This window comes from Saccopteryx bilineata, chromosome X, assembly GCF_036850765.1.
Source record: "Saccopteryx bilineata isolate mSacBil1 chromosome X, mSacBil1_pri_phased_curated, whole genome shotgun sequence".
In the NCBI taxonomy this organism is placed as follows: Eukaryota; Metazoa; Chordata; class Mammalia; order Chiroptera; family Emballonuridae; genus Saccopteryx; species Saccopteryx bilineata.
The window spans coordinates 105,793,335-105,821,198 of record NC_089502.1 but is presented as its reverse complement, the minus strand read 5'-3'; the positions used below and the strand labels follow the sequence as shown (position 1 = coordinate 105,821,198).

At 38.5% G+C, this 27,864-nt stretch overlaps 1 protein-coding gene across 1 annotated transcript in view; it reads right to left on the bottom strand.

Annotated features, from left to right (window-relative positions):
• KLF8 (KLF transcription factor 8) overlaps positions 1-27,864 on the bottom strand; it is a 155,394-nt gene that overhangs the window by 27,799 nt on the left and 99,731 nt on the right. The window contains exon 2 of the mRNA XM_066249994.1: positions 12,701-12,768. Within this exon, the coding sequence (XP_066106091.1) occupies positions 12,701-12,766 (66 nt within the window). The 5' untranslated portion in view covers positions 12,767-12,768. The remainder of the gene's footprint in view (positions 1-12,700; positions 12,769-27,864) is intronic.

Sequence of the window (27,864 nt, the reverse complement as noted above, 5' to 3'; positions counted from 1 at the left end):
TGGAAGGAATTAAAAGCAGAATGGATGAAGCTGAGAATTGAATCAGCTAGTTAGAAGACAAGATAAATAAAGGCATAGAAGCAGAGCAGAAAAAAAAGAGACTCAAAAAGTCTGAGGAAACTCTAAGAGAGCTCTGTGACAACATGAAGAGAAAGAACATCTACATCATAGGAGTTCCTGAAGAAGAAGAGAAAGAACAAGGGATAGAGACTTTGTTCAAGAATATGATAGCTGAAAACTTCCCTAAATTAAGGCAGGAAAACATCTCACATGTTCAAGAAGCACAGAGAACTCCATTAAAGAGAAAGAAACCCAAAGAAATCAACACCAAGACACATCATAATTAAAATACCAAAGCTAAGTGATAAAGAGAAAATATTAAAAGCTGCTAGAGAAAAATAGACTATCACCCAAAGGAGCCCCCATAAAAATGACTTCTGACTTCTCAACAGAAACACTTGAGGCCAGAAGGGAATGGCAAGAAATATTCAAAGTAATGCAGAACAAGAGCCTACAACCAAGACTACTTTATCCAGCAAGGCTGTCATTTAAAATTGAAGGAGAAATAAAAAGCTTTCCAGACAAAAAAAACTCAAGGAATTCACTACAACAAAACTGAGGCTGGAAGAAATGCCAAGGGGCCTGTTGTAAACAGATCAAAGGAGAAAAAGAATATAGCAAAAGAGAAATACAGTTTTAAAGAATAAAATGGCAATAAACAATTACATATCAATAATAACCTTAAATGTAAATGGATTAAATGATCCTATCAAAAGACATAGGGTAGCTGTGTGGATAAGAAAACATGACCCATACATATGCTGTCTACAAGAGACACACCTTAAAACAAAAGATGCACAAAGACTGAATATAGAAGGATGGAAAAAATATTTCATGCAAATGGAAATGAAAAAAAGCTGGGGTAGCAATACTTATATCAGACAAAATGGACTTTAAAACAAAGACTATAGTTAGAGATAAAGAAGGTCACTACATAATGATAAAGGGAGCAATCCAACAGGAAAATATAACCATTTTAAATATCTACACACCTAATATAGGAGCACCTAAACATATAAAGCAGACGTTGATGGATTTAAAGGGCAAGATCAACAGCAATACTCTAATAGTAGGGGATTTCAATACCCCACTAACATCACTAGATAGATCCTCAAGAAAGAAAAATAAAAAAGAAACAGCAGACTTAAAGGACATACTAGATCAACACGATTTAATAGATATCTTCAGAACCTTTCACCCTAAAACAGCAGAATATACATTCTTTTCAAGTGCTAATGGTACATTCTCTAGAATAGACTACATGTTAGGGCACAAAAGCAGTCTCAACAAATCTAAGAAGATTGAAATCATATCAAGCACTTTCTCTAATCACAATGGCATGAAACTAGAATCAACCACAACAGAAAAACTGAAAAATACTCAAACACTTGGAAACTAAATAGCATGTTATTAAATAACGAATGGGTAAAAAATGAGATCAAAGAAGAAATTTAAAAATTCCTAGAAATGAACGATAATGAGCATACATCAACTCAAAATTTATGGAACACAGCAAAAGCAGTCCTGAGAGGGAAGTTCATAGAATTACAGGCATACCTCAAGAAGCTAGAAAAAGCTCAAATAAACAACTTGACCCTACATCAAAAAGAACAGCAAGTAAAGCTCAGAGCTAGTAGAAGGAAGAAAATAATAAAGATCAGAGCAGAAATAAATGACATAGAGGCTAAAGAAACAATACAGAGGATCAATGAAACCAGGAGCTGGTTCTTTGAAAAGGTAAACAAGATCAATGAACCTTTAACCAGACTCACCAAGAAAAAAAGAGAGAGGACTCAAATAATAAAATTAGAAATGAGAGTGGAGAAATAACAACTGACACAAGAGAAATACAAAATATTGTAAGAAAATACTATGAAGAACTGTATGCCAAAAAACTAGACAACCTAGATGAAATGGACAAATTCTTTGGAACATATAATCTTCCAAAAATTAATCTGGAAGAATCAGAAAACCTAAACAGACCAATTACAACAAATGAGATTGAAACAGTTATCAAAAAACTCCCCCAAAAGAAAAGTCCTGGGCCTGATGGATTCACAAGTGAATTCTACCAAATATTCAAAGAAGAACTAACTCCTATCCTTCTCAAGCTATTTCAAAAAATTCAAGAGGAAGGAAGACTTCCAAGCTGCTTTTATGAGGCGAGCATAATTCTGATTCCAAAACCAGGCAAAGACAACACAAAGAAAGAAAATTATAGGCCAAGATCCCTGATGAATTTAGATGCTAAAATCATCAGCAAAATATTAGCAAACCTGATCCAGCAATATATGAAAAATATCATACACCATGATCAAGTGGGATTTATTCTGGGGAGGAAAGGCTGGTACAATATTCGCAAAGAATCAATGTAATTCATCACATAAACAAATGAAGGAGAAAACCCACATGATAACTTCAATATGCAGAAAAAGCATTTGATAAAATCCAGCTCCCATTCATGATCAAAACTCTCAGCAAAGTGGGAATACAGGGAACATACATCAACATGATAAAGACCTCAACATCTATGACAAACCCACAGCCAACATCATACTCAATGGGCAAAAATTAAAAGCAGTCCCCTTAAGATCAGGAACAGGGCAGGGGTGCCCCCTTTCACCACTCTTATTCAACATAGTTCTGGAAGTCCTAGCCACAGCAATCAGACAAGAAGAAGAAATAAAAGGCATCCAAATTGGAAAAGAAGAAGTAAAACTATCATTATTTGCAGATGATATGATACTGTATATAGAAAACCCTAAAGTCGCAGTCAAAAAAACTACTTGACCTGATAAATGAATTCAGCAAGGTGGCAGGATATAAAATTAATACTCAGAAATCAGAGGCATTTTTATACACTAACAATGAACTGTCAGAAAGAAAAATTAAGGAATCAATCCCCTTTACCATTGCAAACAAAAAAATAAAGTACCTAGGGATAAATTTAACCAGGGAGATTAAAGACTTTTACTGGGAAAATTATAAAACATTGATAAAAGAAATCAGGGAAGATACAAACAAGTGCAAGCATATACCGTGATCATGGTTAGGAAGAATAAACATCATTAAAATGTCTATATTACCCAAAGCAATTTATAAATTCAATGCAATACCAATTAAAGTACCAATGACACACTTTAAAGATATAGATCACATATTCCAAAAATTTATATGGAACCAAAAGAGAACACGAATAGCCTCAGCAATCTTGAAAAGGAACAATAAAGTGGGAGGTATCACACTTCCAGATATCAAGTTATATTATAAGGCCATTGTACTCAAAACAGCCTATACTGGCATAAGAACAGGCATATAGATCAATGGAACAGAACTGAGAATGCAGATATAAACCCACACTTTTATGGACAACTGATATTTGACAAAGGAGGTAAGAGCATACACTGGAGTAAAGACAACCTCTTCAACAAATGATGTTGGGAAAATTGGACAGCTACCTGCAAAAAAATGAAACTAGACCACCAACTTACACTATTCCCAAAAATAAACTCAAATGGATAAAAGACTTAAATGTAAGCCTTAAAACTATAGGCATATTAGAAGAAAACATAGGCAGTAAGTTCTCTGATATCTCTCGCAGCAATATATCTGCTGATTTGTCTCCACAGGAAGTGAAAAAAAAAGACAGGATAAACAAATGGGACTTTATCAAACTAAAAAGCTTCTGCACAGCTAAAGACAATAAGAACAGAATAAAAAGACAAACTGCACAATAGGAGAATATATTTGACAATGCATCTGATAAGGGGTTAATAACCAAAATTTATAAAGAACTTGTAAAACTTAATTCCAGGAAGACAAACAATCCAATCCAAAAATGGGCAAAAAAAAATGAATAGACACTTCTCCAAAGAGGACATACAGATGGCCAATAGGCATATGAAAAAATGCTCAACATCACTAATCATTAGAGAAATGCAAAGTAATACCACAATGAGATATCACCTTACACCAGTCACAATGGCACTCATCAACAAAACAACACAGAATAAGTGCTGGCGAGGATGTGGAGAAAAGGGAGCCCTCCTGCACTGCTGGTGGGAATGCAGACTGGTGCAGCACTGTGGAAAACAGTATGGAGACTCCTCAAAAAATTGAAAATCGAACTGCCTTTTGACCCAGCCATCCCACTGTTAGGAATATACCCCAAGGACACCATAGAACGGTTCCAGAAGGAGAAATGCACCCCCATGTTTATAGCAGCATTGCTTACAATAGCGAAGATCTGGGAACGGCTCAAGTGTCCGTCAGAGGACGAGTGGATTAAAAAGCTTTGGTACATATATACTATGGAATACTACTCAGCCATAAGAAATGATGACATCGGATCATTTACAACAACATGGATGGACCTTGATAACATTATACTGAGCGAAATAAGTAAATCAGAAAAAACTAAGAACTATATGATTCCATACATAGGTGGGACATAAAAATGAGACTCAGAGACAAGAGTGTGGGGGTTACATGGTGGGAGGAAGGACAGGGAGGGGGTTGGGGGAGGGGAGGGGCACAAAAAAACCAGTTAGAAGGTGACGGAAGATAATTGGACTTTGGGTGATGGGAATGCAGCATAATCAAATGTCAAAATAATCTAGAGATGTTTTCTCTGAACATATGTACCCTGATTTATCAATATCACCCCATTAAAATTAATAAAAAAAAAAGAATTTGTCTCACGGCTAATTCAGGCAGTTAGAAGAATAGTATAAGGATGCTAATTCTGCTTCTCAGGCCACATCCCAAGAAAATTGGTGATTTGGCTCCTCTGATTTTGCCAATAGGCTTTAAAATAATAGGTCAGGAACACTCTGAAATGGAACTAACAATACATGGGCATAAATTTAAAGGACTTTTAGATACTGGAGCTGATGTATCTGTTATTGTAAGCTACATTGGCCTCCTTCCTGGCCCACTCATGCAGCAGCCACAGAATTACAAGGTAGAGGGCAGAGTAAATCCCCTCAACAAAGTTCTAGTTTTTTACATTGGAAAGATTAAGAAGGTCATTCTGGATTTTTTAAGCCTTATGTGCTCCCTGGATGGCCAGTTAATTTGTGGGGTAGAGATGTTTCGAAAAATACGGAGCGTGCTTATCAGTCCTAATGGTTTATTCAGTACTCAGATGCTTGATCGGGGATTTTTGCCCACCAAGGGACTAAGGAAAGAACAGCAAGGAATTCTCACCCCCATAGAAGTGGCACCCAATACCAGAAGGTGTGGATTAGGATATCAAAATTTAGCATAGGGGCCTTGGTAGCTCCTGCTACCCCAATAATGCATTGTGCAGACCCAATTACTTGGAAATCAAATAATCCTGTATGGGTAGACCAATGGCCCCTTTCCCAGGAGAAACTTAGGGCAGCTGCTCAATTGGTACAAGAGCAGCTACAGCTTAGGCACATTGAACCATCTAATAGCCCATGGAATACACTTCCATATTTTGATCTTGTTGGCTCCTGGATTATCAAGGGGCATAGGCGACCCTTACAGCTTATAGGTTTTGAGCCTCAAAATTATTGTTGTTTTTTTCAAAGGATCAACAACAATGGCTCTGGGAAACTTCCACTAAATGGCAAATCGCTTTTGCATATCAATGGACAACTTTATACTGAAAACAGTCAACTTAAAATCAGCTGGTCTACCTACCATATCATGCTTTTTACTTAAAAAAATTTTAAGTTTCTTTTGAATGCTGATGAACAGGAGATGCCAAATCTTTTTCTCCTGCAAACTTCTACCTTCTTTTATTTGATCCAGCTAAAAACACTGTTTTGTCTTTTTCCAAATAGCTCCAGATATACTGAAAAGGTTTATATAGGTGGATGGGGATCCTCAAACCCCTCAGCGAGATCTTCTGAGCATGACTTTTAAGGTACCAAGAGGCAGAAAAAGCCCAATAGAGATCAGGTGAACTACCAGCTTTTAGGATACGCACTTAAAGGCTCCAACGCCCCAACAGAGTCTCAAAGGATTCCATCCGGGTCCTGCTTCAATAGTGAATAGGAAGGTCATTGAGCTAAAGCCTGCCAGGCTTACATGCCTTTGCTGTGACGAAAAAGGGACACTGGAAGGTAGGCTTCCCCCTCACTCCTCTAAGGGAGCATTCAGTCTCTTCCAGCCCTGCTCTAGCCACCTATGACCTAACCTTGCCCAGAATGCTGGGGTTTGCCACTGAAGGCTGAAGGTGCCCAGGGCCGTCGGCCCCATCTACAACACTGTGGACGAGCCTAGGGTATTTCTTCCAAGAAGCAGGTAAATTGATCTCATTTGCACAAGGGCCACTTAACTATGTCTTGACTGAATAGTAACGTTCTTTATTCTTCCCTTGAAGATCTCTGTTGTGGGTGTTGATAGTCCTATTTTCTGCTGCTTTGTTTAATATACAGTGTTTTTTTTATTCCTCCTACCTCAATGCCCCACTCATGTTTCAGGCTGGGACCTACTCCTAATTTAGAGCTCTCTTTCCCCCTTTTGCCAACTTCTATTATGAATTTACCTTTGCCATCCAGCTTAGTGTATCCCAAGGTTCTCTTTATCATGCCACAGTCACAGAGCTCCAGGGAAAAGCAACCTGGTCTCATCTCTCCAGGCAGAAGAGAACAGAAGCTCCATCTCCACACATGCTGAGATGGCTTTTCCAGTCTACCTGAATCATTACCAGCTAGAAACAGCAGTCATTGGGACTTGGACGTGAGCTGCAAAGTATAGAATTGTGACAATTCCAGTGCTATGTGGACTTTCCCTGGATGTGGACTTTTCCTGGACTCCTGCTCCTTGTAACAGCTCCTAATGGACTGAACTGGGGTTGGGTTGCATTTGCAGGGATTTGGAATGGTGTTGGTGCCAACTCGGACTTGATGAACATGTTAAGGATACTACTCTTTTATGGATTCTTGCTGTATTGGCCAAGAGTTTGCTTAAAGGCTTTAATCACTGTAAAAAAGAAAATAGAAGACTGGATAAAGAAGATGTGGCACATATACACTATGGTATACTACTCAGCCATAAGAAATGTTGACATCGGATCATTTACAACAAAGTGGTGGGTTCTTGATGACATTATGCGGAGTGAAATTAGTGAATCAGAAAAAAACAGGAACTGCATGATTCCATGCATTGGTGGGACATAAAAATGAGACTAGGAGACATGGACAAGAGTGTGGTAGTTACGGGGGGGGGGGGGAGAGGGAAGGAGGAAAAGGGGAAGGGGGAGGGGGAGGGGCACAAAGAAAACTGGATAGAATGTGACGGAGGACAATCTGACTTTGGGTGATGGGTATGCAACATAATTGAATGACAAGATAACCTGGACATGTTTTCTTTTAATATATGTACCCTGATTTATTGATATCACCCCATTAAAATTAATAAAAATTTATTTATAAAAAAAAATAGCCACTTTACCCCTTTGTTATTTTAAAGTTTTAGGCTGCACTGTTCTAAGATTTTTGAGTCTATGAAGAATGTTGTATATGAATAAATACTGACACTTGGGAGTGGTTTAGAGAAGTTTTAATTTCCACAGTTCTTCTGCTCAAATATTCAAAATCTTAATCATATTTTAAGCCAATCTGAGTTGACAAAAAAGAATTCTTTATTAATATATAACCAAAGAAGATGAATAAAGGCAACTATGACTCTCAATTCTAGAAAGAAACCCAGAGAAAATGTAGTCAGTTTCACAAATATTTAAGCTATTGAGCATTTGATGAAGATGTATAGAAAGGTTCTGGCAGATGAAGGGCCAGGGAGATCCACTGTTAAAAAGTAGTTTTAATTTAGAGCTTGAAGGTGGGAAAGCAAGCGTAGGGGGAAAAAATGGAATAACAAAGTACTCCAGAAAGCACACTAGGTGAAAAAGAGAGAAGTGGGCATTGTCATGGTAATAAGATAAAGCCCAGGCTACTCCCAACAAGAAAGAGGAAAATTGTTTTTGTACAAAAATCTCTTCCTTCTTCACTCTGAATTTAGATTCATATTTTCATTCCTGGCTGTACATTTATACATATACATCATATATGTGCACATTCACTGTTTAAGACAAAAAGTAAGTTTTACCTTCTTATATTACAATCTTTCTCTAATAAGGACATTAGATATTTGGGTATTCAGGAAAAGAGATAGAGTTGGATATTATTAGAAAGCTACATTTACTCTAAACCTAGAAGGCTTTAAAATCTTCTATCACCACTATCTCAATAGTATCAAGAAATGGAGTAATATAAAACAAAATAATTCATCAATTTGTACAAACTAATAAACTGAACAATCCTAAGGGACTGGGAGAAAGTGTCAAAAATAGTAGCAGCCACATCCAGGCAAAATGACATTAGATATATACATATCTATACACGTATGTATGTATGTACGTGTGTATGTATGTAAATAAGTAAATATATTCATTAACTAGGTACTTAATTAGTACTTACCATAAAATACAGAAATATTATTACCTGACATGAAACTATGGAAAATATGAAAAATAATAAGATGAGACACTTTTTCTTAAGACATCTAAGACTGTTTTTGGGTGGTGCATGGATAAGTTATTTATTTAAATTTTTTATATATTTATTTATTATATAAAAATACATATATGTCACATTGTACTGGGATGAATGGTGTTCCCCAGAAAGATATGCCTATGTCCTAATCCTGAGAACCCATGAATGTTACCTTATTTGTAAATACACTTAAATTAAGGATCTTGAAGAGATTATCCTGGATTATTTCAGGGGGGACTAAATTCAATGACAAATGTCCTTAAAATAGGCATGCAGAAGACAAACACAGAAGAAAGAGTGATGTAAAGACACAAGCAGATATTGGAGTTCTGATGCCACAAGCCAAAGAACACCTGCATCTATCAGAAGGTAGAAGAGGCAAGAAACAGATTTCTCCTTAGAGCCTCAAGAGAGTTTGGGGCATTGACATCTTGATTTTGGACTTCTGGCCTCTAGAACTGTGAGAGAATAAATTTTTTTTGTTTTCAGCCACCCAATTTGTGGTACTCTGTTGCAGTAACCCTAGGGAAATAATACTCTACATCGAATCCTAATTCTCCAGATTGCTTAGGACAAAAAGCACATAGAAATTTATTTATGTTTATCTGAACTACTTTTTAAAAAGTAAGTAAAGAATATTGATAATAAGGATATGACAAGAATTGTGAAGGTGTTATTTAAGTAATTAAAGTTTAGGAGACAAAGAATGTCACTGTGTGAAAACAAAAGATATTTACATGAAACAGTTGACAATTAGAGAGCAAGCAATAAGAAGAAACACAGGAGTGACTGATACAGATAATTTAACATTCCAGGAGCTCAAGTGTACTAGAGATTAGTGAGAGTTAGGGTAATCAGTGAAAGTTTTGTGAAAGAAATGGAATTGCAATTTGGATTCTAAGGAAAGTATAAGATTTGGTAAGTTAAGCAGACTGATTGTGCAGAAAGGATGGCATGGAGAAGATATCACTAAGGACCTTTTAGAAATGTATGAACCAAGTAGATAATACTATAGAGATATTGTTAATTTTCTTGGCTATAATAGTGTTGATGTAGTTATGCAGGAGATTAGTTAATATGTAGTTAAGTCACTGTTTTATAGGTGATGCATGCCGAATTATTTAAGGGTAAAGTTCTTGATACAAATTACTTTCAAAGGTCAGGAGAGAGAGAAAGAGAGAGGGAGGGAAAATGAGAATGTGAGAATATATACCAAAATGTTAAGAATAATAAATAGGAGAAGAAAAGACATATACTAGTCATTCTTTACCATATCGCAGTTCACTTTTTGCAGTCTCACTGTATCATGGATTTTTAAATTGTATATATCTAATTTTGCATCGTGGATTTTTTGCTAAATTGTGGGATTTTGCAGTATGTAGGTATTTTTATATATTTATTATTTTAGTTATTTTCACAGTAAAATAAGCATTTTCTAGCCTAAAAAACTGAAAACAATATAAAAAGAGTGTGGGAAATGTTAATAAGTGTGTGAAACATTTATAAGCATGTGAGGAGGGTTTATAAAGCCTTTAAATATATATGAATAATAAAATAAATATAAGGTTGCTACTTTGCGGATTTTCACCTATCATGGGGAGTTCTGGAACTGAACCCCTGTAATAGACGAGGGACCACTGTATACTACAATATGAACCTTACAGCTGCTTATACACTTGCTCCAAAAAATTGTACTTTCAGAAAATAATCAGAAACAGAGGGCGGGTGACAACCAAGTGCTCATTTATTACATGGTATGCTGATGTAAGAATTCAAAGAAAGAGGAGTGGCATGTGTGTACTAAGCTAGAAATCCACCTACCAATCTTACCTCATGACATAAACCATATACTGAACCAAACCAGGTTTCTGTCCACTAGGACGTTGTTACTATTGTACTGTTACAGAGTACAAGCTTTGGGATTTTGTTTCCTGAGGCATGTTCAGTATACTGTGGCTATGTACCACAAGCACCTTAGCTTTACTAAAACCAGTATATCTTAGAAATGGCAAGAAACAAAAAACAAGTATTTAAATAATCTACCATCTACAGTGGTAGAGCGTCAGCCTGGCGTGCGGGAGTCCAGGGTTCGATTCCCAGCCAGGGCACACAGGAGAAGCGCCCATCTGCTTCTCCACCCCTTCCCCTCTCCTTCCTCTCTGTCTCTCTCTTCCCCTCCCACAGCCGAGGCTCCACTGGAGCAAAGTTTGCCCGGGTGATGAGGATGGCTCCATGGCCTCCGCCTCACTAGAATGGCCCTGATTGCAACAGAGAAACACCCCAGATGGGCAGAGCATCGCCCCCTGGTGGGCATGCCGGGTAGATCCCATTTGGGCGCATGCGTGAGTCTGTCTGACTGCCTCCCCATTTCCAACTTCAGAAACATACAAAAAATAAAAAATAAAATAATCTACTATCTAGAATTTCTACACATTGAACCAATTTCAAGGTGCTTCAAATTCTGGAACTTTAGTATATTTAATACCTCAAAAAACCTTTCTGTAACTGTACTTAGTTGTACAGGGTTTTGAAAATAATGTAGAATGCATATTTGACATTTCACTGAGTATTTTTTTATTACAAGTCCAATAGATTTTTATTTAAACCTTATACTCAGTTTCTTTTTAGTATTAGCTATGACTAAGAATTAGCAAACAGTAGATATTAAATTTTGATATGCTAATAATCCCTAATTGCAACAAGTACAAATAGGTAAAAAAGACATTAAATTGGTTTTAACATCATTAAAACAGTACAAAGGAATCTTATCATATGCACATGCAACTTAAACAAATTTAATTGTATACCAAGGGCAAAATATTTAATGATTAAAAACAGTCTTATTGTAAAATACATATGACTCCTAATGTATGCTAGATGCTTTATCTGGTGACTTGAGCAAAAAAATATATATCTGTACTGTAAATACAAAACTGTACACTTTATTTTATAAGCAGTTTAAGAGATTTTCAAAGGTAATTTTCATTGTATTTGGGGTTCACTTATACAATGACTTTAGAACTCAAACCTGAGCAAAACGAGACTTCCACATCTAACACATAGTGCCTACCTGGTTTTTTGTTTGTTTTTTACATAATCTGTTTTGAAACGTTGTTAAGGGAGTGTCCAAGTTTACAATTTTCTTACCTGTAAAATTGAAACATTAAGTGTACCTATCTGTAATGGTTAATTTTATGTGTCAACTAGGCTGTGCCACAGTGCCCAGATATTTGGTCAAATGCTATTCTGAATGTTTCAGTGAAGGTGTACTTTTTGGTGAGATTAATATTTAAAACATTAGACTTTAAAAGAAGATCACCCTTCATAATGTGGGTTGGCTTCATCCAATCACTTGAAGGTATTGAAGACTGACCTCCTTCAGGCAAGAAAGAAATCTTCCAGCAGACTGCCCTTGAACTCAAACTCCAGCTTTACCTTGGCTCTTCAGTCTGCCAGCCTACCTATTAGATTTTGGATTCAATGAGATTCGACAATCATGTGAGCCTATTCCTTAAAATCTTTCTCCACTTTATAGATAGCTAGATGATAGAGAGATAGATAGATGTAGATATAGTTTGTTTATATATATAGATTTATTGATAAACAAATTATCTATAGATTTATATATATAAAACAAATTATCTATATATATAGATCTATATATATAAAACAAATTATATCTATATCTATATCTATGTGTCTATTTATCTATTGAAATATTGAGACAAATATTCTGTTGGTTCCATTTCTCTGGAGAACCCTATTACACTATCCAACAGTTATTGTGAAGATTAAATAAAACAATGAATTTAATCTTCAGAGTGCCTGAAATATGGAATAGTGCTAGAAAAATGCTTGTACTCTATGAAGTGTCTAATACTGCCAGTATTGCCTTGGTCTCAGAGGCTATATTTCTTTTAGTACACATCTACTTTGTATTTGAATCTGAAACCCGAATATCCAAGTGCTTCTTGGAAACTGGTTTTTCTTCACCCTTTCTCAGTCCTCAACATGTTGCTGGAAAGAAAAATGATTTTCCACTCAATGATCATTACAAGGTACTCAACACTTTTATTGCACAACATTAGTATATATTCTTCCTGATAACTGACCTGTTTGAATGCATTCATTGAGCTACCTTCTGAATGGACTTCCAAGTTGTTTATGAGTTGATCCATATCTGGAAAAGAGACAAGAAAATGACAATTTTAAAATAAGATCTAACTCACTATATATTCATAAAATATGCCACTTACCCTTGGTTATACCTGTTTGTGCTTTTATAAAGATTATTTCTCAGAACATACTAGGTACTGAGAAGTCAGTATTTGGACAAGATTCTAATTTATATGTTCTGTTCCTCAAGATGGACTTGACTTGTTTCCAGTAATATTAGTTGCCACCTGCCTTCAAGTTCTGTATGCATAGAAATCTGTTTCTTCCAACCTCTCCAACCCACCCACATTTATAGGAATATCAACATAACTACATAATTTCCAAAATGTCCCCCTTCCTGGCCTAATTCTCACTGTAAGGAGTTCCATGTTCCTGTATAGATATTTATCCTAATGAACTTGTTTACACATCAGCACCAATTCTCTCTAAAGAAATATTTTATCTTTCTACTTCTCTTAAACATACAAACCAGGTGGAGTTAATATACCATATTTCCCCATGTATAACACACTCCCATGTATAAGACACACCTTAATTTTGGGGCCTGAAATTTGGGGGAAAAATGTATTACATAAAGTTATTGAACTCAAGTTTTATTCATTATAAAAGTCATTCAGCTCCTCATCACTGTCAAAACTCCCATCCAGCCTGACCTGTGGTGGCGCAGTGGATAAAGCGTCGACCTGGAAATGCTGAGGTTGCCGGTTCGAAACCCTGGGCTTGCCTGGTCAAGGCACATATGGGAGTTGATGCTTCCAGCTCCTCCCCCTTCTCTCTCTCTGTCTCTGTCTCTCTCTCTCTCTCTCCCCACTCTCTCTCCTCTCTAAAATGAATAAATAAATAAAAATTAAAAAAAAAACTCCCATCCATTAACTTGTCTTCATCTGTGTCTGATGATGAATCACTGTCTTCATATATTGCCTTGTCCTCAGTTTCACTTATGGCGTTTGAAGTGCCACAGTTCTTAGATGACTTGACAACAATCGATCTCAATCCTGATATTATCCTAGAATCTTTTCACGCAGGTACGAACTTCCCCAATAGTTGGTTTCTTCACTCTCCCTGCTAGTATCAAATTACCCCAGAAGACTTCATCCATTGGTTCCATTCATCTCTCATGGCAGCTTTGAAGGGTTTATTAATGCTGCATCAAGTGGTTGGAGCTGGGATGTCAAGCCTCCAGGTATGATGGCAAGTTTTGTTTTTTTGCTCAGCAGAACTTTTCTTTGTGTTTTTTGTTATGTGTACTCTGAATTGATTGAACACCAATAGGGCAGGTTTGCATAAGAGCCCACCTGGTCTCCTTCTCCAAACTTTCTCAAAGCAGTTTTTCATCTCATCCTGATCCATCCAACCCTTGTCATAAATGTGGACAATCACTCCTCAAGGAATGTTTTCTTTTGGCATTGTTTTGCGTTTGAAAATCAGCATAGGACAGCTTGGTTCCATTGGCACAACAAGCTAGAACAACTGTATAATGGCTCTTTTTATGTTCACTTATCTTCACAGTTACAGTTTTCACCCCCTTCTTATCAATAGTTCTGTTACTTGGGACATCAAATTGAAGGGGGACTTCATCCATATTTGCAATCTGTCCCAACTCAAACTGATGTGTCTTCTGACATTGAATGACAAAATGATGAAACTCAAGCACCTTCTTTTCATAGCTTTCAGTCATCTTTTGGGCAAGTCTGGTGCATGTATGCATGCTTAGCTCATTCCGTTTCATGAACCTGAAGCATCAATTGTGTCTTCTTTTGAAATCAGTAACTTCTTTTTCATCAGCAATTCTTCTTGTCTCATGCTGAACCATCTTTGTGGACACAGGAATTCTAATTGCCTTTTGCTCTTCAATCCATATCTTCAATTTCCTCTCTAAATCAGGCCAAATTTCTGACTTGTCTCTCATGGCTTTGTTTTGCCATGGCATTTTCAATAGGGTTTCTTCTTCCTGTAGCCAGTCTTGGATTGATTTCTCAGTTAAAGGAGGACCAAACTGATATTCAGCAGCACGATTTTCATTCACTTTTGCAAACTGGATCACTTTTTATAAAAACATTTTCTGAGCCATTTCTGGGTAGAACATGGCAAAACATAACCTACGGCAATATACCGGTAACAAGTGTGAAACAATGAGCACAAAGACAACAAGCGTGAAAAAGGTGGGAAATGCAAGTAAAGAAACACTACAACCACTGTATAAGATGCACCCAGTTTTTAGACCCCAAAATTTTTGAAAAAGGTTGTGTCTTATACATGAGGAAATATAGTGAACAGTCTTTTATTTCCCTGTTAGATAGCTTTACCTCCTATGGAAAAAAATAGTTAGTGGCCTCATTCACCTGCCCTGCACCATCACAAACATCCCACCAGAAACATATACCAGCATCTCTTTAACCAGATTTCCTTTGATCTATCTATAGTCTAATCTCACTAGAAAGGAAAATACAGGGCAAGGAAGTTTTTCACTAAATTGGTCAGATTTTAGATAACACTAAGTGTCTCCAAGTCTATTAAAATTAGGTACCTTATAGCCTGACCAGGCAGTGGCGCAGTGGATAGAGCATTGGACTGGGATGTGGAGGACCCAGATTCAAGACCCTGAGGTCGCTAGCTTGAGCACAGGCTCATATGGTTTGAGCAAGGCTCACCAGCTTGAGCCCAAGGTCGCTGGCTCGAGCAAGGGGTCACTCAGTCTGCTGTAGCCCCCCAGTCAAGGCACATATGAAAAATCAATCAATGAACTAAGGAACCGCACCGAAAAAAATGTTTCTCATCTCTCTCCCTTCCTGTCTGTCTTTCCCTGTCTGTCCCTCTCTCTGACTCTCCCTGTCTCTGCCACACACACACACAAAAAATTAGGTACCTTATTTATGACCTGGTTGCATTTTAAAAGACTGTCCATAAGTCAGTTAATTGCCTTGAACATCAAATACATTTACCTATAGAAATGTTCATTTACAGGTCACTTTTCACTAGCCATTTAAGACCTAAAATACAACAGTTAAAATACAACAAATGCACAATTAGCAGGAACAAAATATTATAATATAGCCACACAAAAAGTAAAAGAATCCTAAACTCAATTCCTCCATTTAGTAACTCAGAATGAAGGAAACCAGTAATAATTAAATGGCAATATCACACATAGAATCTTCTATTGGGATTGTGAGAAAACCTCTGGTATACTATGAAGAGTCTGGAGAATTTTACCAATTTAAAATATCTCTAATTTTTTTCTCAAAGTGAATAGATTTTCTTTTCTTTGTCCCAAGTATATGAGTAGAACTGCTCATGTATATATACATCCATCATTCACCAAATCTTTATTGTATAATTACTATGTATCAGAGATTATAGTAGGCAAGCTATTATCAGTTTTATTTTTTTTTTGTGACAGAGATAGAGAGAGACAGAAAGAGGGACAGATAGCAACAGACAGGAAGGGATAAGGTTATTTAATAACAATACTACATTATAATAATCAATAATATAAATATTTAAAATAGCAATAGCCAAGGAGTCTGAAAAATACTTCTTGTCTGATTTCTATTAAAAGTAAATTACTGTAAACTCTCCGATATCCCTCATAGCAATATTTTTCTTGATTTATTTCCATGGGCAAGTGAAATAAAGGACAGGATGAACACATGGGACTACTATTATATCAAACTGAAAAGTTTTGTACAGCAAAAGACACCATGAACAAAATAAAAAGACAACCCACACAATGGGAGAACATATTCAACAATACATCTGATAAGGACTTAATAATAAAAATTTATAAAGAACTTCTAAAACTCAACACCAGGAAGGTGAACAATACAATTAAAAAAATGGGCAAAAGAACTGAAGAGACAGTACTCCAAAGAGGACATACAGATGGCCAATAGGCATACGAAAAAATGTTCAAGGACATTAATCATCAGAGAAATGCAAATTAAAACCACAATGAGATAACACCTCAGACTTGTCAGAATGGTACTCATTAAAAAAACAACACACAATAAGTTCTTCCAAGGTTGTGGAGAAAAGGGAACCCTCCTGCTCTGCTGGTGGGAATGCAGACTTGTGCAGTTGCTGTGGAGAACTGTATGGAGCTTCCTCAAAAAATTAAAAATGGAAATGCCTTTTGACTCAGCTATCCCACTTTTAGGAATATATCCTAAGAATACCAAACCACTGATTCAAAAGAAGATATGCACCCCCATGTTTATTGCAGCATTTTTTTTTTTTTGATTGCAGCATTTTTTACAATAGCCAAGATCTGGAAACAGCCCAAGTGTCCGTCCATGGATGAGTGGATTAAAGAGCTGTGGTACATATACACAATGGAATACTAAATGGCTGTGAAAAAGAAGAGCCCTGGCCGCTTGGCTCAGTGGTAGAGCGTCGGCCTGGCATGCAGGAGTCCCGGGTTCGATTCCGAGCCAGGGCACACAGGAGAAGCGCCCATCTGCTTCTCCACTACTCCCCCTCTCCTTCCTCTCTGTCTCTCTCTTCCCTTCCCACAGCCAAGGCTCCACTGGAGCAAGGTTGGCCCGGGCACTGAGGATGGCTCTGTGGCCTCTGCCTCAGGCGCTAGAGTGGCTCTGGTTGCGGCAGAGCGGCGCCCCGAATAGGCGGAGCATCACCCCCTGGTGGGCATGCCAGGTGGATCCCAGTCGGGCGCATGCGGGAGTATGTCTGACTGCCTCCCTGTTTCCAGCTTCAGAAAAATACAAAAAGAAAAAAAAAAGAAGGAAATCTTTCCTTTTGTGACAGCATGGATGGAGCTGGACATTATTATTTTTTTAATAATTTTATTTTTTTAATGGGGTGACATCAATAAATCAGGATACATATATTCAAAGATAACAAGTCCAGGTTATCTTGTCGTTCAATTATGTTGCATACCCACCACTCAAAGTCAGATTGTCCTCTGTCACCTTCTATCTTGTTTTATTTGTGCCCCTCCCCACCACTTTGCCCTCTCCCATTCCCCCCTCCGCCCCCGTAACCACCACACTCTTATCAATGTCTCTTAGTTTCACTTTTATGTCCCACCTACGTATGGAATAATGCAGTTCCTGGTTTTTTCTGATTTACTTATTTCGCTTCGTATCATGTTATCAAGATCCCACCATTTTGCTGTAAATGTTCCGATGTCATCATTTCTTATGGCTGAGTAGTATTCCATAGTGTATATGTGCCACATCTTCTTTATCCAGTCATCTATTGATGGGCTTTTTGGTTGTTTCCATGTCCTGGCCACTGTGAACAATGCTGCAATAAACATGGGGCTGCATGTGTCTTTACGTATCAATGTTTCTGAGTTTTGGGGGTATATACCCAGTAGAGGGATTGCTGGGTCATAAGGTAGTTCTATTTTCAGTTTTTTGAGGAACCACCATACTTTCTTCCATAATGGTTGTACTACTTTACATTCCCACCAACAGTGTATGAGGGTTCCTTTTTCTCCACAGCCTCTCCAACATTTGCTATTACCTGTCTTGCTAATAATAGCTAATCGAACAGGTGTGAGGCGGTATCTCATTGCCGTTTTGATTTGTATTTCTCTAATTTTTTTTTGAACTTATTTTATTTTTTTTATTTTTATTTTATTTATTCATTTTAGAAAGGAGAGAGAGAAAGAGAGGAGACAGAGAGACAGAAGGGGGAGGAGCAGGAAGCATCAACTCCCATATGTGCCTTGACCAGGCAAGCCCAGGGTTTCGAACCGGCAACCTCAGCATTTCCAGGTCGATGCTTTATCCACTGCACCACCACAGGTCAGGCCTGGACATTATTATGCTAAGTGAAATAAGCCAGGCAGAGAAAGAAAAAGATCATATGATCTCACATATATGTGGAATCCAATGAACAAAGTGAACTGAGGAACGGAATAGAGGCGGAGAGGCAGGGTCACAGGGAGCAGAAGGAAAGCTGTCAGAGGGAAGGGGGATGGGATCAGAGAAGGTAAAGAGATTAGTGAAACTACATATACATAAAACAGAGATATAGATAACAGGACAGCAAATCCTAGAGGGAAGGGGGAAGGGAGTTAGAAAGAGGGGAACAAAGGGGGTATAAAAAGGGACACAGAGCCTGACCTGTGGTGGCGCAGTGGATAAAGCGTCTACCTGGAAATGCTGAGGTCGCCAGTTCGAAACCCTGGGCTTGCCTGCTCAAGGCACATATGGGAGTTGATGCTTCCAGCCCTTCCTCCCTTCTCTCTCTCTGTCTCTCCTCTCTGTCTCTCCCTCTCCTCTCTAAAATTAATAAATAAAAATAAATAAATAAAATAAAATTTAAAAAAGGGACAGAGGGATGGGTGAGGGAGTTATATTCAGTGGGACACTTGAATCCATGTAAACACAATAAATTAAAATTTGATTTAAAAATCTTGAAGTTAAATCAATCAATCAATAACTAAATAAATAAACCCATACTTGGGAAAAAAAAGAAATCTATATGGATAATATTCTGTTACTGCTAATACTGTTTGTTGTAATTTATAAAGAATTACTACCACGGGCAAAAAAAAAAAAAAAAAGTAAATTAGTCAAATGATATAAGCTTACAATTAGGAATGTCTCAATCATTTTTGCTAACTGCACTCCCACCCAAAAGACAGTCAAATGAAGTAGCATTAGGTAACCCTGAATATCATTCTAAATGTTGGTAGTAGTGAATATAGAAAAAACCATCAGAAGGGTATATAACCTCCACTTTAAAAACTGTGTCTTTTAATATTTAGCAAGCCAAATTTTTTTTTATTTAGAAAATTAACTTTAACATGGTGTCATTGATCAATAAGAGTACATAGGTTTCAGGTAAACATTTCTATAACATTTGAACTGTTGATTATGTTGTATACCCATCACCCAAAGTCAAATCATAATCCATCACCTTATTTTTGTCCCTCTTTACACCATTCCCCCCTACCCTCCCTACATTCCCTTCCCCTGGTAACCACTGCTCTCTTATCTGTGTCCATGAGTCTTGGTTTTTTAGCCCACCTATGTGTGAAATCATACAGTTTTCAGCTTTTTTCTGATTTACTTATTTCACTCAGTATAATGTTATCAAGGTCCATCCATGTTGTTAATGTCACTATGTCATCATTTCTTATGGCTGAGTAGTATTCCATTGAATATCTGTACCACATCTCCTTTATCCAATCCTCTGTCTAGAGGCACTTTGGTTGTTTCCATGTTTTGGCCACTGTGAACAATGCTGCTGTGAACATGGGGGTGCATGTGTCTTTAAATACCAGTATTTTAAAGTTTTGGGGGGGTAAATACTCTGTGGAGGGATTGTCTGGTCATATGGTAGTTCTATTCTTAATTTTTTGAAGAACCACCATACTTTCTTCATAATCGTTGTACTAATTTACATTTTTAATAGCAGTGAAAGAGGATTCCTTTTTCTCCACAGCCTCTCCAACACTTGTTATTACCTGTCATGTTGATAATAACCAAGCTAAGATGTGTGAAGTGGTATCTCATTGTAGTTTTTTTTTTTCTTTTTTTTTTTTTTTAAAGATTTTATTTATTCATTATAGAGAGGGGAGAGAGAGAGAGAGAGAAGGAGGGAGGAGCAGAAAGCATCTACTCCGATATGTGCCTTGACCAGGCAAGCCCAGGGTTTTGAACCGGCAACCTCAGTGTTTCCAGGTTGACACTTTATCCACTGCGCCACCACAGGTCAGGCTCATTGTAGTTTTGATTGACATTTCTCAAATAGCTAGTTAAGATGAGCATCTTTTCATATATCTGTTGGCTGTTTGTATGTCTTGCTGAAAGTGTTTGTTCAGGTTCTCTCCCCATTTTTTAAAATTGGATTATTTGCTTGTTTGTTGATGAGTTTTGTCATTTCTTTTTATATTTTGGGTATTAACCCCTTTTCAGAGGTTGTTTGCAAATATCATCTCCCATTTAATTGGCTTCTTATTTTTTGTTGTCAGTTTCTTTTGCTGCTCAGAAGCATTTTAGTTTCATATAGTCTCATTTATTTTTTGTCTTTACTTCCCTTGCTTTGAGTTCAAATTCATAAATTGTTCTCTATGGCCAAGGTCTATGAGCTTAGCATTTATGTTTTCTTCTACAAAATATACAATTGCAGATCTTATATTTAGAGATATTTGATCTATTTTGAATTAATTTTTGTGCAAGGTGACAAACTGTAGTCAAGCTTCATTCAAATTGCATGTGGCTTTCCAGTTTTTCCAGCACCATTTGTTGAAGGAGGCTTTCTTTTCTCCATTGTGTGTTTTTGGCTCCTTTGTTGAAGATTATTTGTCCATATGTATGTGGTTTTATTTCTGGGCTCTCGATTCTATTACATTGGTCTGTATGTCTGTTTTTCTGCCAGTACCATGCTGTTTTGATTATCATGGCTCTGTAGCATCATTTGAAGTCAGGTAGTGTGATACCTCCAGCTTTATTCCTTTTTTCTCAGGATTGCTTTGGCTATTTGGAGGTTTTTATGGTTCTATACAAACATAGTGATTTTTTTTAACGACACTGGGATTTTAATGTAGATTTCTTTAAATCTGTATATTGTTTTGGGTAATATGGCCATTTTAACTATGTTGATTCTTCTAATCCATGAACATGGAATGTTTTTCCATTTCATTGTCTTTTTCAGTTTCTTTCAATAATGCTTTGTAGTTTTCAGTATTTGGGTCATTGACATCCTTTGTTAATTTTATTTCTGATAAGGCATTAATGTCCAAAACATATAAAGAACTCACAAAGCTCCACAACAAACAAACAAAGAATCCATTAAAAAATGGGGAGAGGACATGAAAAGATACTTCTCCCATGAAGACATACAAATAGCCAACAGATATATGAAAAGATGCTCATTTTGCTATTAGAGAAATGCAAATCAAAACTACAATGAGATATCACCTCACACCTGTTAGACTGATTATTATCAACAAGATGGGTAATAACAAGGGCTGGAGAGGCTGTGGAGAAAAAGGAACCCTCATTCACTGCTGGTGGGAATGTAAGCTGTTACAGCCATTATGGAGTACAGTATGGTGGTTACTCAAAAAATTAAGAATAACCCTACCATATGACCCAGCAATTTCTTTACTGAGTATCTAGTCAAAAGACTCAAGATGAGATTATTAATCCACATTCTCTAGAGGAGAAAAGCAATGTCTAGAGCAGGGGTCCCCAAACTTTTTACATAGGGGGCCAGTTCACTGTCCCTCAGACTGTTGGAGGGCCAGACTATAAAAAAACTATGAACAAATCCCTATGCACACTGCACATATCTTTTTTTAAAGTAAAAAAACAAAATGAGAACAAATACAATATTTAAAATAAAGAACAAGTAAATTTAAATCAACAAACTGACCAGTATTTCAATGGGAACTATGCTCCTCTTACCGACCACCAATGAAAGAGGTGCCCCTTCCGGAAGTGCGGTGTGGGCCGGATAAATGGCCTCGGGGCCGCATGCGGCCCGCGGGCCGTAGTTTGGGGACCCCTGGTCTAGAGTAATGTTAGCTAGTAATTGGCGATATTAGAGTTTCAAAGCAGTTATATCTGTTATTACATACCATCATAGTTTCCATTAGTTTGAAATATAAACTTATAGATTATTCTCCTTGCCTAGTTATTATCACCCTGAGTGACATCAGACAAGTGCTTAATAACTGCTTTTCTTGAGATGAACATAATACCAAAGGAGATAAAGGACTGTTCCTTTCATCATCTGTTTGGATTTATTTATCCAAAAAATAAATTTCATTTAGGTTGTGATTTAATTTTCCTCAAACTCTTAGGATTAAATGTAGAGAGAAAGAGAGAGACAGGGGAAGGGGAGGGAGAGAGAGAGGGAGAGGGAGGGAGAGGGAGAGGGGGAGGGGGAGGGGGAGGGGGAGGGGGAGGGGGAGGGGGAGGGGGAGGGGGGAGGGGGGAGGGGGAGGGGGGAGGGGGGAGGGGGAGGGGGGAGGGGGGGGGGGGAGGGGGGAGGGGGGAGGGGGGAGGGGGGGGGGGGGGGGGGGGGGGGGGGGGGGGGGGGGGGGGGGGAGGGGGGAGGGGGGGGGGGGGGGGGGGGGGGGGGGGGGGGGGGGGAGAGAAAGCTCTTCCAAGCAACCATTATAAGTCAATTAACTCCAACAATTCCAGCAATTCGGTTTAACTTTTCACTTACAGAAGAACCAACTACCTTGAGCATGACTTAAAGAGCTAGAGCAGGGGTCCCCAAACTACAGCCCCCACGGGCCATATGCAGCCCCCTGAGGCCATTTATCCAGCCCCCGCCGCACTTCTGGAAGGGGCACCTCTTTCATTGGTGGTCAGTGAGAGGAGCACAGGATGTGGATGCATCCTGTGCTCCTGGAGTACTGTATGTGGCGGCGCTGCCAAAGAATGGCATTGCTCACGTACAGTACTACTTCTGTTTTGTTTTTTTACTTTAAAATAAGATATGTGCAGTGTGCATAGGGATTTGTTCAGTTTTGTTTTTTTTTAATAGTCCGGCCCTCCAACGGTCTGAGGGACAGTGAACTGGCCCCATGTGTAAAAAGTTTGGGGACCCCTGAGCTAGAGCAAGGCCTAATCTCTTACCTCCATCCATGCACAGGCCCTCCTTAATCTGAAGGCAAACCCAAAGCAGCTCCTCCCCTTATAGCCTAGCTCCCTGTCCCCAATAGCCTAGGATCAAACTTTAACTCTTCTCCTTCCTTTTAGAAGCATCTCTAGGTACCTGCTACTGCTTAGGGTATTTTCCTGGGAGGGCTAGCCTTCTGAATCCTGTTCTCTCTGGCTGCAGCTTTGGTTGGGTTGCATTAAGCCAAAGACTAACTTTATTGTTTAAGGAAAAATGAAAGTGCTGAGCAAAGGTATACTAAATTAGACAAAGCCATCCGTTTTTGCACCCTTCATTTCTCCCACATGGCTCCTCAACCCTCTTAGCCCTTCTTTGCTCAGCTCTTTATCAAAGTTTTGTACCCTTACTCCCCAATCCACCTATGCCCTTCTCCCCCACTGTTGATACCTAAACAACAGAAGTGAGGTTAGGGTTGACTCTAGACAGAGGATATGGGAGGGAGTGGGTTCTTATCCCAGAGTCACTTACTGCCCATGCCACTATCTGGGAACTCCTGAAGTGTCTGAACCTAATACCCTCCTCTGGAGGTTCATACTCCTCGTATTATTGTAAGACAACTGTTTCTTTAACAACCACCCCTCTTTGATAGTGACTCCCTCTCGCCTCCTCTTCAACCTCTTACCTCCCCTTTTTCTCTTTGCTGGAAAATAGGGAGGAGGGCAAGGGCAGAGGAAATTGATTCAGACCCAGCTGGGCCATCCTCAAAACAAGGGAGACAAATCTCTCAATTATCCGGTCACAAATCAGGGGGCCCAGCAAGGCAGACTTCCTAAAAAAATCTTTCCCCTGCTGTTAATGCAGCTCTTTTCCTCGGTTAAATACAAACTGGGTTCACTGGGTCCAAGTGGCCAACACTGAGGATCCTCAACTCCCCTTTCAGCTCCACCAATGCAGTTCTGCCCAAGCCTACTCTCCACCCATCCTCTGAACTCTACACACTGTTGAGGAAAGGCCTGGGGTTGGACCTAAGAAAACCAACCCAGACCTCAAAGCAACACTTGAATTTAAAGTTGAAGTGGAAGAAGACTCCTTCAAAATAGAAATCTTTATGGCAGCTTGGCCGCAGCACACCCCCAGCACCTTCCTAAAAAAGAAAAAAAGGGAGAGCCAAATGCCTGCAATTGGTGGAAACATAGAGGCATCCTCAGCCCACGTCAGGGTCTTCAGTAAAAAAAATCAACAACTCCTATGGGTCCTCTGTGGAAAGGTTTCTTGGAGGCACCTATTGAGGACCTCACATTCATGTGGGTCAGACCCTAAAGTGTTAGCTGAGCAATGTGAGTGGGTTGAGTGACTCCATCTCTAGCCCCATTACACCCAGAAAAGATGTGACTATCTTGCAGGTGGAGTTCCTTAAAAGGGACAGACATCTGCCAGAGAGTGAAAAGTGGGAAGAGGTGAAAAAGGGTGTGGCTGAGACCAGAGAAAGAGAAAGGTGGGATGGGGAAGGGTTCAGGGCAGAGAGCACTGGCCTTGCCCCTCCCAGCAGCTTTTCTCAGTCTCTAGCCCCAGTAGGTATATAACTCAAGTTAATTTCAGGTTTTGTTAGATTAGCTATTATCAACAAGACGGGTAATAGCAAATGTTGGAGAGGCTGTGGAGAAAAAGGAACCCTCATTCACTGTTGGTGGGACTGTAAAGTAGTACAACCATTATGGAGGAAAGTATGGTGGTTCCTCAAAAAACTGCAAATAGAACTACCTTATGACCCAGCAATCCCTCTACTGGGTATATACCCCAAAACCTCAGAAACATTGATACGTGAAGACACATGTAGCCCCATGTTCATTGCAGCACTGTTCACAGTGGCCAAGACATGGAAACAACCAAAAAGCCCTTCAATAGAAGACTGGATAAAGAAGATGTGGCACATATACACCATGGAATACTACTCAGCCATAAGAAATGATGACATCAGATCATTTACAGCAAAATGGTGGGATCTTGATAACATTATAAGGAGTGAAATAAGCAAATCAGAAAAAAACAAGAACTACATGATTCCATACATTGGTGGAACATAAAAATGAGACTAAAAGACATGGACAAGAGTGTGGTGGTTACCAAGGGTGGGGGGGGAGGGAGGACATGGGAGGGAGGGAGGGAGAGAGTTAGGGGGTGGGGGAGGGGCACAGAGAACTAGATAGAGGGTGACGGAGGACAATCTGACTTTGGGCGAGGGGTTTGCAACATAATTTGATGACAAAATAACCTAGACATGTTTTCTTTGAATATATGTACCCTGATTTATTAATGTCATCCCATTACCATTAATAAAAATTTATTAAAAAAAAAAAATTTCAGGTTTTGTTTTGTTTTGTTTTCATCCCAGGAAGAGGCTTGCAAGTACTCAGTTTGGTTACCTACCCATTAGGGTTTAAGCAAACTCACCAGGGGAGGATGAATGGAATTCAGGGATTATGGTTAGGGGCTATCTACAAAGAGAAGAATGAGGAAAGGGAAATACAAGGTTGGCAACTGGAATCATATACTGCTCACAAAAATTGGGGGATCAGGGAACGTACAGATACTCCAGCACTTTCAGACTTTTGTATAGTACAATTTCACCCATGAAATAAAAATTGGGTTTGCATATCATTTGCATAATCAAACAACTTTGACTTTTCTTTTGCTTTTATGATGTTCTTGTTTAATAAAAAAAGAACCAAATTTTTTTTATTGCTTCATATTCATTTTGAAATATCCTCTAATTTTTACAAGCAGTATATTTACCCTCCTAGCACTCCATGGCAACAGCATGACACCAGCAAGGACAATGAGGTCACAGTGTCTTCTCAGGAAGGAAATTAAGAGCAAAGGGGAATGGAGTTGGGAGCATCTTCTAGCAAAAGATAAGGAAGGAAGATAAGGGTGAAAGAATGTGTGGAGAAAAAACAGGAATTAAAAGAATTGTGAATATATCGCCTGACCTGTGGTGGCGCAGTGGATAAAGCGTCAACCTGGAAATGCTGAGGTTGCTGGTTTGAAACCCTGGGCTTGCCTGGTCAAGGCACATATGGGAGTTGATGCTTCCAGCTCCTCCCCACCTTCTCTTTCTCCCTCTCTCTCTCCTCTCTCTCTCCTTCTCTGTCTCTTTCTCTCCCTTTCTCTCTCCTCTCTAAAATGAATTAAAAAAATAAAAAAAGTGTACTGGAATATGTTTAAAAAAAAAAGAATTGTGAATATAGAAAGACTCTTTTAGTCTCCCAGATACCAGACTTCTAAGAATCCTTGAGATCTCTCAGTCAGGCATTGCTAAGATTCCTGTAGAGCTGAATCCATAGGATAACAGCCACATTTCCAGGATTTTTTTTTTTTTGCCCTTGCCTGAAAGTCCTTTTCTAGCTCATTTTAATAGGATATCAGGAAATCTCAAGCAATCACAGGTCTTTAACAGGTCCTTTTCCCTACCACAGTTCCTCTACAGAGGAGTAAAGAGCAGAAAGACAACACAGCAGAGGGAGGGAGCACAGAGACAGGAGAAATAATAACAGCTCCTGTGTATTCAGCACCTAATATGGGCAAGTCACTGGGCCAGGTGCATTCATCATTTCTTATTCCCAATAACAACCCTGGAAAGTAGGCACTATTATTCTCTCCAAGCCCCTCTTTAAAAAATAAGAAAACTGAAGATCAAAGCCCAGTACTTCCCAACGCATATATGACTATTAGCTTGATAGTTCAGCCTGAATGTCCTCTAATCATCTTCTCTTCTCTTACTCTACTCCAAAGTTGCCATTCTTCCTCTCATAGTTCAGCAATTACCTGAATAGCATCATTATGTTCCCCAACATCCAAAGCAAAACCTTGAAACTCATCCTGGGACCCAGTGATTTTCAAAGTTTTTCATCTCATGGCACATGTAAACTAAATACTAAAATTCTGCAGCACACACACGTATATGGTATATATATGTATGTAGGTAGGTAGTAGATAAAATAGATAATAAATTGATTGCCAATCTGATAAAAAATAGGCATAATTTTGATTGGTTTACAAAATAATAATAATAGTAATTACCTACTTTTTTGCTCCAAAATCATTTTTTTAAAAAAATCAGCTGTCTATACTTGTACATAAGGATTTCTGGTAAAAAGAATTAACCTATCAGACACGATCTTATTATGTGATGTGACCAATAAGATGCAACTCTATTATATGAGCTACATACTTATGTTTCAACATAGGGCATTCACATCAATGGCAATTGTTGTGTTGGCTCTTGTCATTTTTTGACTTGACAATCTAAGAGAATATAGGTCAGTGTCCCTGACTAAATAGGTATTGCATGTTATAAAAATTTTTACAGTGCACCAGTTGAAAATCAACGCTGTAACCTATTATAATCTGGACTCAGCCCACCTCTGAAGAAGCAAAAATTTTGGTGCTTTCTCAAGCTGTATTACACAAATCCCTGAAAATGCCTGTTTCCCTGTCCATGCTGTGGCTCACCTTATCTTCTCAGTTTGAAATGGCTCAAGCTGTC